Source organism: Hippopotamus amphibius, chromosome 11, assembly GCF_030028045.1.
Source record: "Hippopotamus amphibius kiboko isolate mHipAmp2 chromosome 11, mHipAmp2.hap2, whole genome shotgun sequence".
Lineage (NCBI taxonomy): Eukaryota > Metazoa > Chordata > Mammalia > Artiodactyla > Hippopotamidae > Hippopotamus > Hippopotamus amphibius.
This window is the reverse complement of record NC_080196.1, coordinates 66,888,010-66,901,310: the sequence shown is the minus strand read 5'-3', so window position 1 is coordinate 66,901,310 and position 13,301 is coordinate 66,888,010. Positions and strand designations below refer to the sequence as shown.

Here is a 13,301-nt window from a genome sequence, read left to right as displayed (position 1 = left end):
CTGTACACACATAGCCTTCAGCAGCTCCCATAGATAGGTCAAGATTTCCTGTGAATTCTGTAGATTATGTTAAGATTTTATCATGATCATCTTTAAATAAGCCAGAGAATATATTTCTTGATGTGGAGGACATTCCTAAAGTGGTAATTTTAATTAATTTCCTACGTCTGAGGATGGGTTTAAAATTATTTTATGAAGACTTATTATGTCTTGTAATTTTACCTCCTCAACTTGCTGCTGTTTTCTTATCTAATACATAAAATCCCACAAAGACCTATTCTCCCCAACCCCACAAATTTTGAGGTAAAATAGTATCAAAGAAAAGAAAACACGTTAGATATCCTTTGAGTTATAGGATTTTTTTTTTTTTTGAAGTGCAGTTGATTCACAGCTTTGTGTTAGTTTCAGCTGTACAGCAAAGTGATTCATTTATACCTACACACACTAGATATAGATACATACTTTTTCAGATTCTTTTCCATTATAGGTTATTATAAGATATTGTATATAGTTAGTTCCCTGTGCTGTACAGTAGTGTGTATCTGCTGATCCCAAACTCCTAACTTGTCTCTCCCTCCCCCTTTGCCCTTTGGTAATCATAAGTTTATTTTCTATGTCTGTGAGTCTGTTTCTGTTTTGTAAATAATTTATTTGTATCATTTTTTTAGATTCCACATAAAAATGATATCATAAGATACTTGTCTTTCTCTGTCTCACTTCACTTAGTATGACAATCTCTAGGTCCATCCATGTTGCTGCAAATGGCATTATTTCATTCTTTATTTATGGCTGGGTGATATTTGTTATAGTTTTAACTCTACTTATAGAAAGGCTGCTTCACCACTTTGTCACCTTCTGTTTAAATGCATGCAGCTCACATGGTGAGGACATGTGACCCCAGGGAAGTGGTAGAGGGAAGGTGAGAGACTCCCTGGCAGGTGTAGGTGCGCATGGAGCTTTCATTTCGCAGAACAGCTCTTAGTGTACACGTGTCATTAAAATACAGTTTCCGCAAATGAACACCCAGTGGTGACTCCTCTATACTGTGAAGGAGAGTGATGTGTTCTTGGTTCATGTCCTGTAGATTCTGCCGTTCCTGCATTGCTACCAGTCTAAAGAACAATAAGTGGACCTGTCCTTATTGCCGGGCATATCTTCCTTCCGAAGGAGTTCCAGCAACTGACGTAGCCAAGAAAATGAAATCCGAGTTCCAGAATTGCACCGAGTGTGACACCCTGGTATGTGACTCTGCCTTTGCTCATAGTTACTGGCTTAGACCTCTGAGAAAAATTGTTTTGCAGCCAGTCATTTCACCTATGCCTCTGACCTCATCCTACCATGACTTTCCAAAGTTTATTGTCTCAGCCTCTCCTCTTTTCCTCCAGTTTCATATGTATGGGCTGTTGGACGGAAGTCACATGACTCCCACTATCACCTAATTTTTCAAACAAATGCTTTCATTGACCACCTGCATTTCCTCTCTTCCGATTACTCCTGTGACCCCCTACTATGTGGCCTGTATTCCAGCTATGCTGTTGCAGCTGACCCAGTGAATAGCTCTATTTTCTTTCTTTTTTTAAAAATTTATTATTTTTTTAATTTTAATTTATTGGCTGTGTTGGGTCTTCGTTGCTGTGCGCGGGCTTTCTGTAGTTGTGGAGAGCAGGGGTTACTCTTCATTGCTGTGTATAGGCTTCTCAGTGCGGTGGCTTCTCTTGTTGCGGAGCACAGGCTCAAGGCACGCAGGCTTCAGTAGTTGCAGAACGTGTGCTCATCATTAGTTGTGGTTTGCAGTCTCTAGAGCACAGGCTCAGTAGTTGTGGCGCACGGGCTTAGTTACTGCAAGGCATGTGGAATCTTCCCGGACCAGGGATCAAACCGTGTCCCCTGCATTGGCAGGCAGATTCTTAACCACTGCACCACCAGGGAAGCCTGAACAGCTTTATTTTCAAATCCGGTGGCGTAATTCCACCTATAGTGTCCTGGGCTTCGCAGTATTAATTTCTTTTGATCACTTCCTCCTTGTTGCAGTTTTTCTCCATCGGTACTACACTAGCTTGGTTAGATCATGTGAGGTCTTAGAAGCCATGACAAAGATTGTAGATTTTATCTTGAATGCAATAGTGAGTCATAGGAAAAAGTGTAAGCTTTTGATTGGGTTTATATTTTTTAGGTATCACTCTAGCATGTGCATGGAAAATGGTTTGGAGGGGGCAAAAGCCAGATTGGTGGAATCAATTTAGTGGCTTTTAGGATCGGTGATAAGGAAGCTGGGTTAGGGTAATAGCATTAGGTATGGAATAAGGAGTTGTCTCAGGGTGTATTCAGGAGAGGGATTGAAGGAAATTGGTAATTAACTGGGTGTGGAGGTGAGTGAGAGTGAGGTGTCAGAAATGCCTCCCAAGTTTCTGAGATAAGTAGGTGAAGGTGCTAATATGGGGAGCACATTTGGAGAAGATTCCACAGAGTTGTCTTAGATACATTAAATTTGAACTGCTAAGGGGGAGATATTTAGATATTACCAGTCTAGGATCAAAAGGGAGATCATATACTGAAGATCTATATTTCTTCAGAGAACCTTTCTTGATTGTTCATCTAAATTATAGCCTGTTACACTTTCTCTTAGCGCTCTGTGCTCTCTCTTCATAGCACTTATCACCATTTGTAATTATGCTTTTGTGATTTTTTACTTATTTTTATTTTTTTAAGATTTTTTTTTTATATAGACCATTTTTAAAGTCTTTATTGAATTTGTTACAATATTGCTTTTGTTTTATGTTTTGGTTTTTTGGCCACGGGGCATGTGGGATCTTAGCTCCCCAACCGTGGATCAAACCTGCACCCCCTGCATTGGCAGGTGAAGTCTTTACCACTGGACCACCAGAGAAGTCCCGCTTTTGTGATTTTTTTAAATTTAATGTCCATTATCCCCACAAGATTCCATGAGGGTGAGGTCCGTGTCTGTTTTATTGACAACTGTATACCCAGCACTTTGAAGAGTGACTGGCACTTAATAAATGCTCAGTGCACTTTTGAATATTTTCGTAAGACTCAAAAATCTATTCATGGCTGCCTGACTGCGGAATCCACGCATGGTCTTTGGAGTCAGACATCCTGGGATTAAACATTCATTCTCTCACTTACTCTTTGTGATGTGGGGCAAGTCATTAATCTAAGTTTCTGTTTGACTCTTTTAAATTGAGGGGAAATGTTTGTGTCACAGGGTGGTTGTAAAGGTACACAACAAAACATAGGTGAGTTTTAGTGCCGTGGGACATAGTAAATGCTCAAAAACCAGCAGGTTTTCACATTCTTAATAATTGTTGTTGTTTATTTTCACTTTGATATTTTGTCATCTTTTAAAATTCAATATGCACAAAATTGAACTCACCGTATTATTCTGTCATCTAGTTCTTTATCCCATCTTTGGTGCCTATCAGAAACAAGAGCCATCTCTCAATTATCCTCGGTGGAGATCCGCTTCCTTTTTTCGCCCCCTCCCCCCATTTCTGATTAGTCACAAGTTTTTTGACCTTTCTTTTGAGGTATTTCTTGTATCTGTCTCTTCCTCTTGCCAAGAATATTGCCATTCCTTCTATAGCCATTTTAAACTCTACTTACTGTTCAGAGTCCAGGCCAGATCTCCATCCCATGAGCCTGGCTTTAGTATTCCAGCCCCCAGTATCAGATGGCTTCCTGTCTACTTGTCTTCACATCTTTTGTTCGTTTGTTTTTCCTCCATCAGGTGATATGTACCTTTAGCGCAAGCACAGTGGCTTATGCTCCTTCTACTGTTGCAGAAATCAGTCCATCGAGAAACCAAGCACCATACTCGGAGGGTTGGAGAACTCAGGTTTATTAAGCCGGTGGCACCAGACGAGCTAACGCTCCAAAGTTCTGGGCCCCGAACTCAGGGTGAGCTTTACTCTTATAGTGCACATGTTTACAGAGCATGGAAGTTTCCAAACAGAAACTTACAAGAGCAGGTGCAGAACATTCCATTTTTTAGCAAAACATCTTAAAGTTACATTGAATTGTTAGGTCATCCTGTTTTTCTGTTTTTCTCAGCACAGCAAGCATCTTTCACAAAAGCAAAACAAGCATGGAGTTGTTTTTAGCTGAATGTAAGTTTCTAACTTTCCTCTTCAATTCTCCCTCTTGATGCTGCTTAAATCTTATAAGGCATCAACTTCTTGATCTTCTAAGCCCAGGGAATGATAACCTCTTAGGGCCAGGGGACGTGCGGTGGCCCTCCTATCCGCGGTGGCCTCAGCTAGGCTGAATACTACCCTCATGAATAAGGGCAAGAGGCAAGGTAAAAGGAGACAGGTCCCAAGGAGGAGTAGGACTATTCCTACAAGCGTTTTGAATCCCCCAGGTAAGAAAACCAACCCCCAAATAGTTCTCCGGGATTCCATCACCTTTGGGTAGATTATAGCCAACATGACCCCTTGTGTTTTAACATCAAGGCCAGTGGTGCAGCCAGTCCCTACAAGGCAGGGTGTCATCGTAACCCTGTCCCTCGTTGAATTCCTCAGGCTTCCGCTGTGCGTAGACCAGTCAGCCCTGGAGTGACTGGAGCAGGGCTGAAGATCTCAGACGGGACTCGGTTGTTTCCGTAGGAACACCGGAAGCAGCTGGTGCGGATGAGCTTTGGTAGTCCAGGTTGCTCGCCCTTCTAGAGGTGCTGCTCTCTTCACCCGGGTGTGGTGGATCCACGGGTGACTCCTGTAACTTTAACAGCAGCAGGGGTTGCCAGGACGACCATATGAGGGCCAGTCCAAACTGGCTGAAGTGGTTCCTTCCTCCAGTCTTTTACCCATACCTCATCTCCTGGCTGATAGGGATGAACCCCATTGCCCAAGGGAATGGGAGTCCTTTCTAAGGTTTCTCGAGTAATACGGCGGAAGACCTTGCCCAGGGCCTGGAGGTGTCGAGATATCTCCAGGTCTGCTAGTTGCTGAGGGTCTCCCTTGAGCTTCCCTATCACTGGAGGAGGTCTCCCGTAAGAGATCTCAAAGGGAGAATAGCCTGAGGACCTCGTGGTGCATCGGGCTCGAAGTAAGGCTAGGGGTAGCATGTCAACCCAAGGGAACTGGGTCTCCTGACAGAGCTTAGCTAACGTAGTCTTGAAGGTCCGATTCATGCGCTTAACATTTCCTGAGCTTTGTGGTCTGTAAGCAGTGTGGAGCTTCCATTTGACTCCCAGTGTCTTGGACAACATCTGAATTATCTCAGACACAAAGGCTAGCCCACTGTCAGACCCTATGGAGAGGGATAGGCCATATCTGGGGATTATGTCTCTTAGTAGGGCCTTGGCCACCTCTCGTGCCCGTTCAGTGTGCGTGGGGTAGGCCTCAGCCCATCCCGAGTAGGTGCAGACTATCACAAGCAAATACTTATAGCCTCGGTAAGGCTTGACTTCAGTAAAGTCCACTTCTAAATCTTCAAAGGGCAATACCCCAACTGTCTGCACCCCTGGGCTGGGTCTTGGTCTTTGGCTGGCATTGTTTCGTGCACGAGTCACGCACCTAGCACTGATCTGGGCACACAGGGTTGGGAGCTTAGGAACGAAATAGTAGCAGCTCAGGAGACTTTCTAGTGCAGTTTTCCCTAAGTGAGTTGTCTCATGGTGTTGCTTCACCAGCTGGACTGCTGTAGCACTGGGGACGAAGAGTCTTTGGTCTGGAAGCTTCCACCAGCCCTCTTTTCCTTTAGTTCCTCCCTCACCTAAAGCCCATTGATAGTCTTCTTTGGTATACCTCGGGGACGGGGGCAATTCTGGTGCCAAGAGGACCTTAGAACTTGGCTCCGGACCCAATGTGGGACTCGGTTGGGTCGCCGCCTCCTTGGCTGCCTGGTCAGCCAACCAATTTCCTTTGCTGACTGGATCAGTTCCTTTCTGGTGGCCTTTGCAATGGATGACTGCCACCTGGGAAGGCTTCCAAATTACCTCTAACAGCTGAAGGATTTCTTCTCTGGTTTTGATCCCTTTCCCCCCTGCTGTTAGTAGTCCCCTTTCTTTATAGATGGCTCCATGATGCTCCATGGCAAAGTAGCAAAGGCATACCTTGAGTCTGTGTAGGTGTTGACTTGCTTCCCTTGGGCGTGCCTCAGCGCCTGGGTGAGCGCCCACAGCTCAGCCCGTTGTGCCGACCACCCCCGGGGCAAGGCCTCAGCCTTTATTATTTTATCTGTTGTTGTTATCGCATAGCCTGCTTTGCGTTGTCCTTTCTGGACGAAACTGCTTCCGTCAGTGAACAGTTCCAGTTCTGGGTTCTGGAGGGGAGTGTCCATCAGGTCTGGCCTGCTTGAGTAGATTTCATCTAGGACCTCTTCACAGTCATGATCAGGGGTTCTCACCTCCGTTCGTGAGAAGGTGGCAGGATTCAGCGTCCGCACAGTCTCGAGGCGGACCCGTGGGTTTTCGCAGAGCAGTCCTTGAGAGTGAGTCATTCTGGTGTTGGTCAGCCATTTATGTCCCTGGCTGTTCATCAGCGTGGTAACAGCACGGGGGACTTTTACATTTATATCCTGTCCCAGTGTAAGCTTGTCTGCTTCTCTGACCAGGACCACTGTAGCAGCTAATGCCCGGAGACGTGGCGGCCATCCCACGGCCACAGGATCCAGTCGTTTGGACAGATATGCGATGGGCGCTGCCATGGCCCAACTGTTTGTATGAGGACCCCCAGTGCAGTATGATTTTTCTCATGCACAAAGAGGTTAAAGTCCCATGTCACATCTGGCAGCCCTAATGCTGAAGCGCTGGTTAAGAGTCTTTTTATCTCCTTGAAGGCTTTTTCTTGTTTAGGTCCCCACTCTAGGGGGTCCTTACCAGACCCTGCTGTGGCCTCGTACAACAGCTTGGCAGTTTCAGAGAAACCTGGTATCCAGATCCGGCAGAATCTGGCAGCTCTGAGGAACTCACGGACCTCTTTCTTGGTGCTCAGCCAAGGTCTCGAACAGGTGGTTTGCTTCCTTTCATGTCCGAGCACCCAGTGCTCTCTAGATATGACGAACCCAAGGTACTTGACCTCTTGTCTGCAGATCTGCACCTTTTTCCATGACACCTTGTACCTCCCCATGGTGAAGAGTAGGACCAATAGGGTTTTGGTGCCTTTCCAGCAGTCCTCTTGGGTGGGACTGGCTAGCAACAGGTCATCTACATACTGGACTAGGGTGCCGTTCAAGGCTTCTCTGGGGAAGGCAGCAAGATCCGCAGCCAGTGCTTCACCAAACGAGGTAGGTGAGTTTTTGTGGCAGTAGGGTCCAAGTCAGCTGTGTCTTTCTCCCAGTGTGTGGGTCTTCCCATTCAAAGGCAAACAAGGGCTGGCTAGCTGGTGATAGCTGGAGGCAAAAGAAGGGGTCCTTGAAATTGAGGCAGGTGAATCAGCTCACTTGGGTGGGTAAGAGGCTCAGGAGAGTGTAGGGGTTCCGGACCACTGGATGGATGGTGATCACTGCATTGTTGACAGCATGGAGGTCCTGGACGGTGCAATAGTTGTTCTCTCCAGGCTTCTTGACTGGTAGGAGCGGAGTGTTCCAGGGAGACTGACACTCAATCAGAATTCCGGCATCACGCAGGCGTTGGATGTGGTCCCGAATTCCCAGACGTGACTCTCGCGGTACTGGATGCTGCCTCCGCCTGACAGGAGTGGCCCCTGGCCTCAGGTCCACCACGATGGGTGCATGGGTTTTGGCCAAACCTGGGGGCCCCTTTTCTGCCCAGACAGCAGGGAACTCTTCTAGCAGGCTAGTTGGGTTCGTTTGTTCTCTTTCTGAAGAATAGAGACACTATTCATCTTCCCTGGGCACGGTCACAGCCATTATCAGAGCTGGTTTGCTCCCCAGGGTGAAGCTTGAGGGCTTCCTGGGGACAAAGGTGATCTGTGCCCCAAGCTTTGTCAGCAAGTCTCTGCCCAGCAATGGAATGGGGCACTCTGGTAAGTACAGGAATTCATGAGTCACAAGGTGGCCCGCTAACGGACAGGAGCGGGCAGTCCTGTCCCCTGTGGCCCCAGTGATAGTTGCTGTTTGACCTCTGAGGGGAGCCACAGGTGTGGTCACCACAGAGTGTTCAGCTCCAGTGTCCACCGTAACAGTCACTGATTGGCCCCCCACGCTCATTGCGACCATAGGCTCCCGGGGGCCCAGGATCAGGGAGTCCGGTCCTCCCTGTCCCGATTCTACTCTGCCCAGGCTGATAAGGTCTTGGACGGCTGGCTCAGGCTGGTACCTTCCTCTGCTGGGTTGAGTGAACTTCTTTGACCCTTCAGCTGTCCCTCTACGATGGGGACATTCATTCTTCCAGTGTCCGGTCTCTTTGCAATAGGCACACTGGTCATGTGGGTGTTATAAAATGGACTCAAGGAGGTCAATCATTGCTTGTGGCTTCTCCGAATAGTGTTTCCAGTTGAGAAGATCGGTGGTGGTGAAGGGCTGATAATAAAGGACCGGGCGTCCTGCCTGGACGGAGCCGTCCTCACTGACCTGGGGTGGGTCTCGGGCCTCTCGCGAGGGCATCTGCAGGGCTGCGGGCTTTTGAACTGGTTGGTTGGCCAAGCGAAGTTGCTGCGGGCTTGGAGGGCGCTCTGGATTTGGAGGCGGTGGAGACACAGATGGCGGAGGGCTGTCTGGTAAAGGGTGAGGAGGCTGAATGGGAGCTGAGGCGAAGCAGCTGGCATATAGGGTGGAGGCACGGGGGGCTCTTCTTCGGGGTCTGCTTGGTGGATACCCTTTGCCAGCTTTTCTTTGCTTGTCCTTGGAGCTGGTTGGGCCATGAGGATCCTACACTGTCCCTGCCTATTTGCACAGAACCGAACCCAAGGAGGCAGCTGAACGGCTATTTGCAGCCAGGAATCTATGTATGGAAACTGGTCTGGGTGCCCGGTGGTTCCTGTCACCACTCGGTACACAGCTCTAACTGTAGGAAGGTCTAGAGTACCCTCCGCGGGCCATCCCACCCTGAAGGTGGACCATTCTAACTCACACAGGGTGTGGAGGTTTCCTGAGGTCATCTTAACCCCATAGTCTCTGGAAAAACCTTTCTTAAAGTTTTTCATCATACAATCCAAAACAGTCCGCTTAGAGGAACTTCCCCCCATGTTGACAAGTGTAATCTACCTCTTTGACCAGGGAGGAGTGGGGCAAGCACGGGAAGGGCCTTGTCTTAGGGCTTTATAACCCAGGTAGTGCTGATGTTGCTGCTCCTGGAAAGCCCAGTATTCCCAGACAGCACGAGTTCGTGCCTCCTTAAAGATGGTCCTGATCGTTAAATGTCTCAGGGAGACAGGGCTGAAAGGAGGCTTTTTTTTTGTTGTAATGGGGTTTGCGGAGGAATAACTTCAGGTGGGGCTCCAGAGGGGGTCTGGGGTGTTGACCCTCTTGTGGGCACTGAGCAGGTGGTGGGAGCATAGTATGCGTACTCCTCGCCTAAGTGAAGAGCCTGAAATCCTTGGGGAATCAGGGGATTATGAAGGCAAGGTGACAGAGGAAGGCAGCCTCATAATGTGAATCCCAAAGTATACAAGAACACATCAGAGCGTGCCACTCTGCACAGAGTGGTCCAGGGGACCAAGAGGGAAGGAGGTACAGATCTGTCTGGCAAATGGGGCAAGTCTTTCGGGGAAAACCTAATTTCTCAATAAATCGGCTCAAAGAGTCAGCTGATGGAAGGGGAGAGTGAGCCGTAAAATTTTAAGAAAATAATCTTGGCAGAGGGCCCTAGGGCAAAAGGGCCATTTGGACATACACAATTGCTAAATCAAATCAGTAATCAATTGTCTCCCCCCATCCCCCATCTATCCCACCCTGTGTCGGTGTTGCAAAAACAAACAAGGGTGGGTGCCCTCTCAGAAGAGGAGACTATTCAGGTGCCTGCCTGGCCACGTCCCTGTGGAGAACTTAGGTGCCTCTTAGCTTCGGCGGGTGGTATAGAATCCTGAGACTTGAATCTGACTCGCAGGGAGAGACTGGGTCCCCCAGAGACAGACACCGCCCTGAGCCATATGAGGTCACCACGGAACCGCAGGTTAGGGCCCACTCGGACTCTGTAGCCATGAAGGCCATGGAGCCACACAATCGCCCTGGAATGAGGATGAACCAGGGTGCTCACTCACACACACATTCACACCAGAGTTTATCACAGTGCCTACCCCCTTTAGGAAGGTCCCTAATTGGTGGGTGCCTCCCCTCTCTGGGAAGGTCCCTAACTGGTGGTCTTCTTACTGAAGACCGTAGGAGATGATGAAGTTCCTCTTCTGTCCAGAGACGGGACCCGACTGGGTTTAGTGCCCCAGGGCCTTGCCTGATCCTGTGGCCATTCCTGGTGAGTTGGTCCATCCCTCCAATGAGTCCGGTCGGGGCCCGGCCGTCTGGAAAGTCAGAGTACCGGTCCAAAAGAGAACCCGGGATACCGTCAGGTGGCACGCCTCCTCGTTTGTCTTGGAGCTCCTTCACTCCGACTTGGCTGAGCCACCAGTCCTGCAGCTTAAGGGGCCAGCGTGGTTGGAATCTCGCTGGGGCTTCCAGAAATGTTGCAGAAATCCATCCATCGAGAAACCAAGCAGCACACTTGGAGGGTTGGCAAACTCAGGTTTATTAAGCCAGCGGCATCAGACGAGCTAATGCTCCAAAGTTCTGGGCTCCGAACTCAGGGTGAGCTTTACTTTTATAGTGCACATGTTTACAGAGCATGGAAGTTTCCAAACAGAAACTTACAAGAGCAGGTGCAGAACATTCCATTTTTTAGCAAAACATCTTAAAGTTACATTGAATTGTTAGGTCATCCTGTTTTCCTGTTTTTCTGTTTTTCTCAGCACAGCAAGCATATTTCACAAAAGCAAAACAAGCATGGAGTTGTTTTTAGCTGAATGTAAGTTTCTAACTTTCCTCTTCACTACCACCTCTGACAATGGCTTTCACAGTTTGTGTCTCAGGTAGATACTCTATGAATTTATCAATTCATTAGTCAGAACATAGTCCCCAGATTGCTAATTTATACGAGGAATGTGTCTCTTTGTTGATCAAGGAGGAATATAAAGAAGAAGAAACTTTTAACAAAAGTCATAAGGAGAGGAGAGAGCAGTGGTGTGCAAAGTTGGATGTTAAAGGGTGTAGGACGTGCCTAGCTTTACATCTTATTAGAGGGTTATTTAAAAGGCAAGGATTTGTTCTTACTTTTCCATTTGCTTTTATTTTTGTCTTTTGTGAAGCAGTTGTAACTGTTTTCCTGACATGGTAGATTTCATGTCTGAGGTTTAACTTCCCCTAGCTTGGCAGGGTGGGTCAGCCACCTTACCACAGCTGTACAGAGCTTCCTTTAGCACAAGATCTTATCAGAGTTTCTAATGACACATTTAGTAGACTATGTGTTATTTAGCAACAGATCCCTCATGGTTAGGAAATCTGAATGTATATTTGGAAGGACAAGGGTTCTTTATTCTGCCTTGATAAAAATGGACTGCAAGAGCTGTCCTTTATGTTTGCTCTTAATGGGGCCATTAAGTATACTGTGCATTGTGAATTCATGTAATACTACTGGATGTATTATAAAGCCATGGTATTTATATCTTTCCCTGAAGCACAGGGTTTCTTTTTACTTACTCTGGACATCTCTAAAACCCATCTCTTTATTCTTTTTACCTCACTTTGTTTTTCTTTCTATCACTTATTTTTATTTTTTCCCCCTTTCTTCCTTTTGCACTTTTTCCTCTCTCCTTTTTCTTTCTTACTTTCTTCTTTCCCTCACTGATTTAGGGAATAATATCCAAAAAAAGTAAATTTGATTTAATTATACATTTTTCCACTTTAAAAAACATATACTTTCTAGAAGAACCAAATTCAAGAACTCAGGTTTTGGGTCTTCTAACTATAAAAAAATTTTAAATAGTGTTATTCTTGGGACGTCCCTGCCAGTCCAGTAGTTAAGACTCTGAGTTCCCAATGCAGGGGGTGCCGGTTCAATCTCTGGTTGGGGAACAAAGATCCCACATGCTGCACAGCACGGCCAAAAAAAAAAAAAAAAAAACCCTACTTAAAATAGTTTTTCTTGATAATCCCTTAAATTAGATGACTGCATCTTTTGAATCAACTGACCGACCCCACACTGTGACCTTATTTGAAATAAGGAAAGCAATAAAGCTGGGTCACAAAAGTTTCATTGACTGAAGTGAGCCCCTTTTCAACAGTGAGCTTATTTTAATCTGTTTTTATATAGGTTTGCCTCAGTGAAATGAGGGCACACATAAGAACATGTCAGAAGTACCTAGATAAGTATGGACCACTACAAGAACTCGGAGAGACAGCAACAAGGTTTGTTTCAGTATAATTTAGTTTAATTCTAAATTTGATATGCTTATAAGGAATTTAATGGGCTGAAAAGCTTAACGTTTTTATCATAAAAATATGTATGTAGTTATGTTTTGGCTTCTAACCACAATACCTGTTTTGGTAATCATTTGTTAATAGCAATAATTACAAAAGAATTTTGCTCTCTCTGCTTTAAAAACTTTGTATGGGGAGAACCAACTGAACACTGGAGAGACTGGGGAAACTTCCTCAGACAGTTTTATGTGGAGGAAGATCCAAAAATAGAAAGCAGAGCTGTTAGAGCCCTGAAGTAGAAAATGGTTAAGAGGTTACTGTCTTTACTTTTCCATCACCTCTGCTCAGTTCCCCAGCTCGTTCCCTCTCATTTTGTTGGTTTCTCTTTAGAAGGGATGAAGTGACCTCTTAGTATATGTGCTAACAAGAAAGAACAGGCGTGGGGCAGGCACTCTGAATCCTGTACCTGTTTGTTAAGTAATCTTATGTGGGGCTGGAGGAAGGATGGACGTGGCTAGTAGGTGTAATGGCGGATATTGATCATTAAGTATATTTTCATAAAAAAAAAGAAAGAAAGAAAAGAAAAAAACCTGGGTTATTACTGTCCTGATGGGCAGAGGAATTACAAAGTTTGGCATCTGCCTCTGCTAAAGAAATAAAGAAATGATGTCTGTTCTCTTGCATAGGGATGATGGTTTTGAAACCATTAAATCTTAAGAATGCAGCTATCCGAAGAGGTATTCAGTATAATTTCTTTTTTTTCTCCTGAAGATAAATGTTAGTTCTACTTATTTTAAGAATATTTATGTGTAGCACAGGGAAAGATACTCAATATTTTGTAATAACTTTAAGGGAAAATAATCTGAAAAAGAATATGTAGGTATGAGATATATATATATATATATATATATATATATATATATATATATAACTGAATCACTGTGCTGTACACCTGAAACTAACACAATATTATAAAT

The 13,301-nt window shown here is 45.8% G+C and overlaps 1 protein-coding gene across 1 annotated transcript in view; it reads left to right on the top strand.

Annotated features, from left to right (window-relative positions):
- The window catches only part of RNF125 (ring finger protein 125), a 48,495-nt gene that overhangs the window by 19,398 nt on the left and 15,796 nt on the right, over positions 1-13,301 (top strand). Inside the window, exons 2-3 of the mRNA XM_057700544.1 lie at positions 1,085-1,238; positions 12,218-12,312. Coding sequence (XP_057556527.1) covers positions 1,085-1,238; positions 12,218-12,312 — 249 coding nt within the window. The remainder of the gene's footprint in view (positions 1-1,084; positions 1,239-12,217; positions 12,313-13,301) is intronic.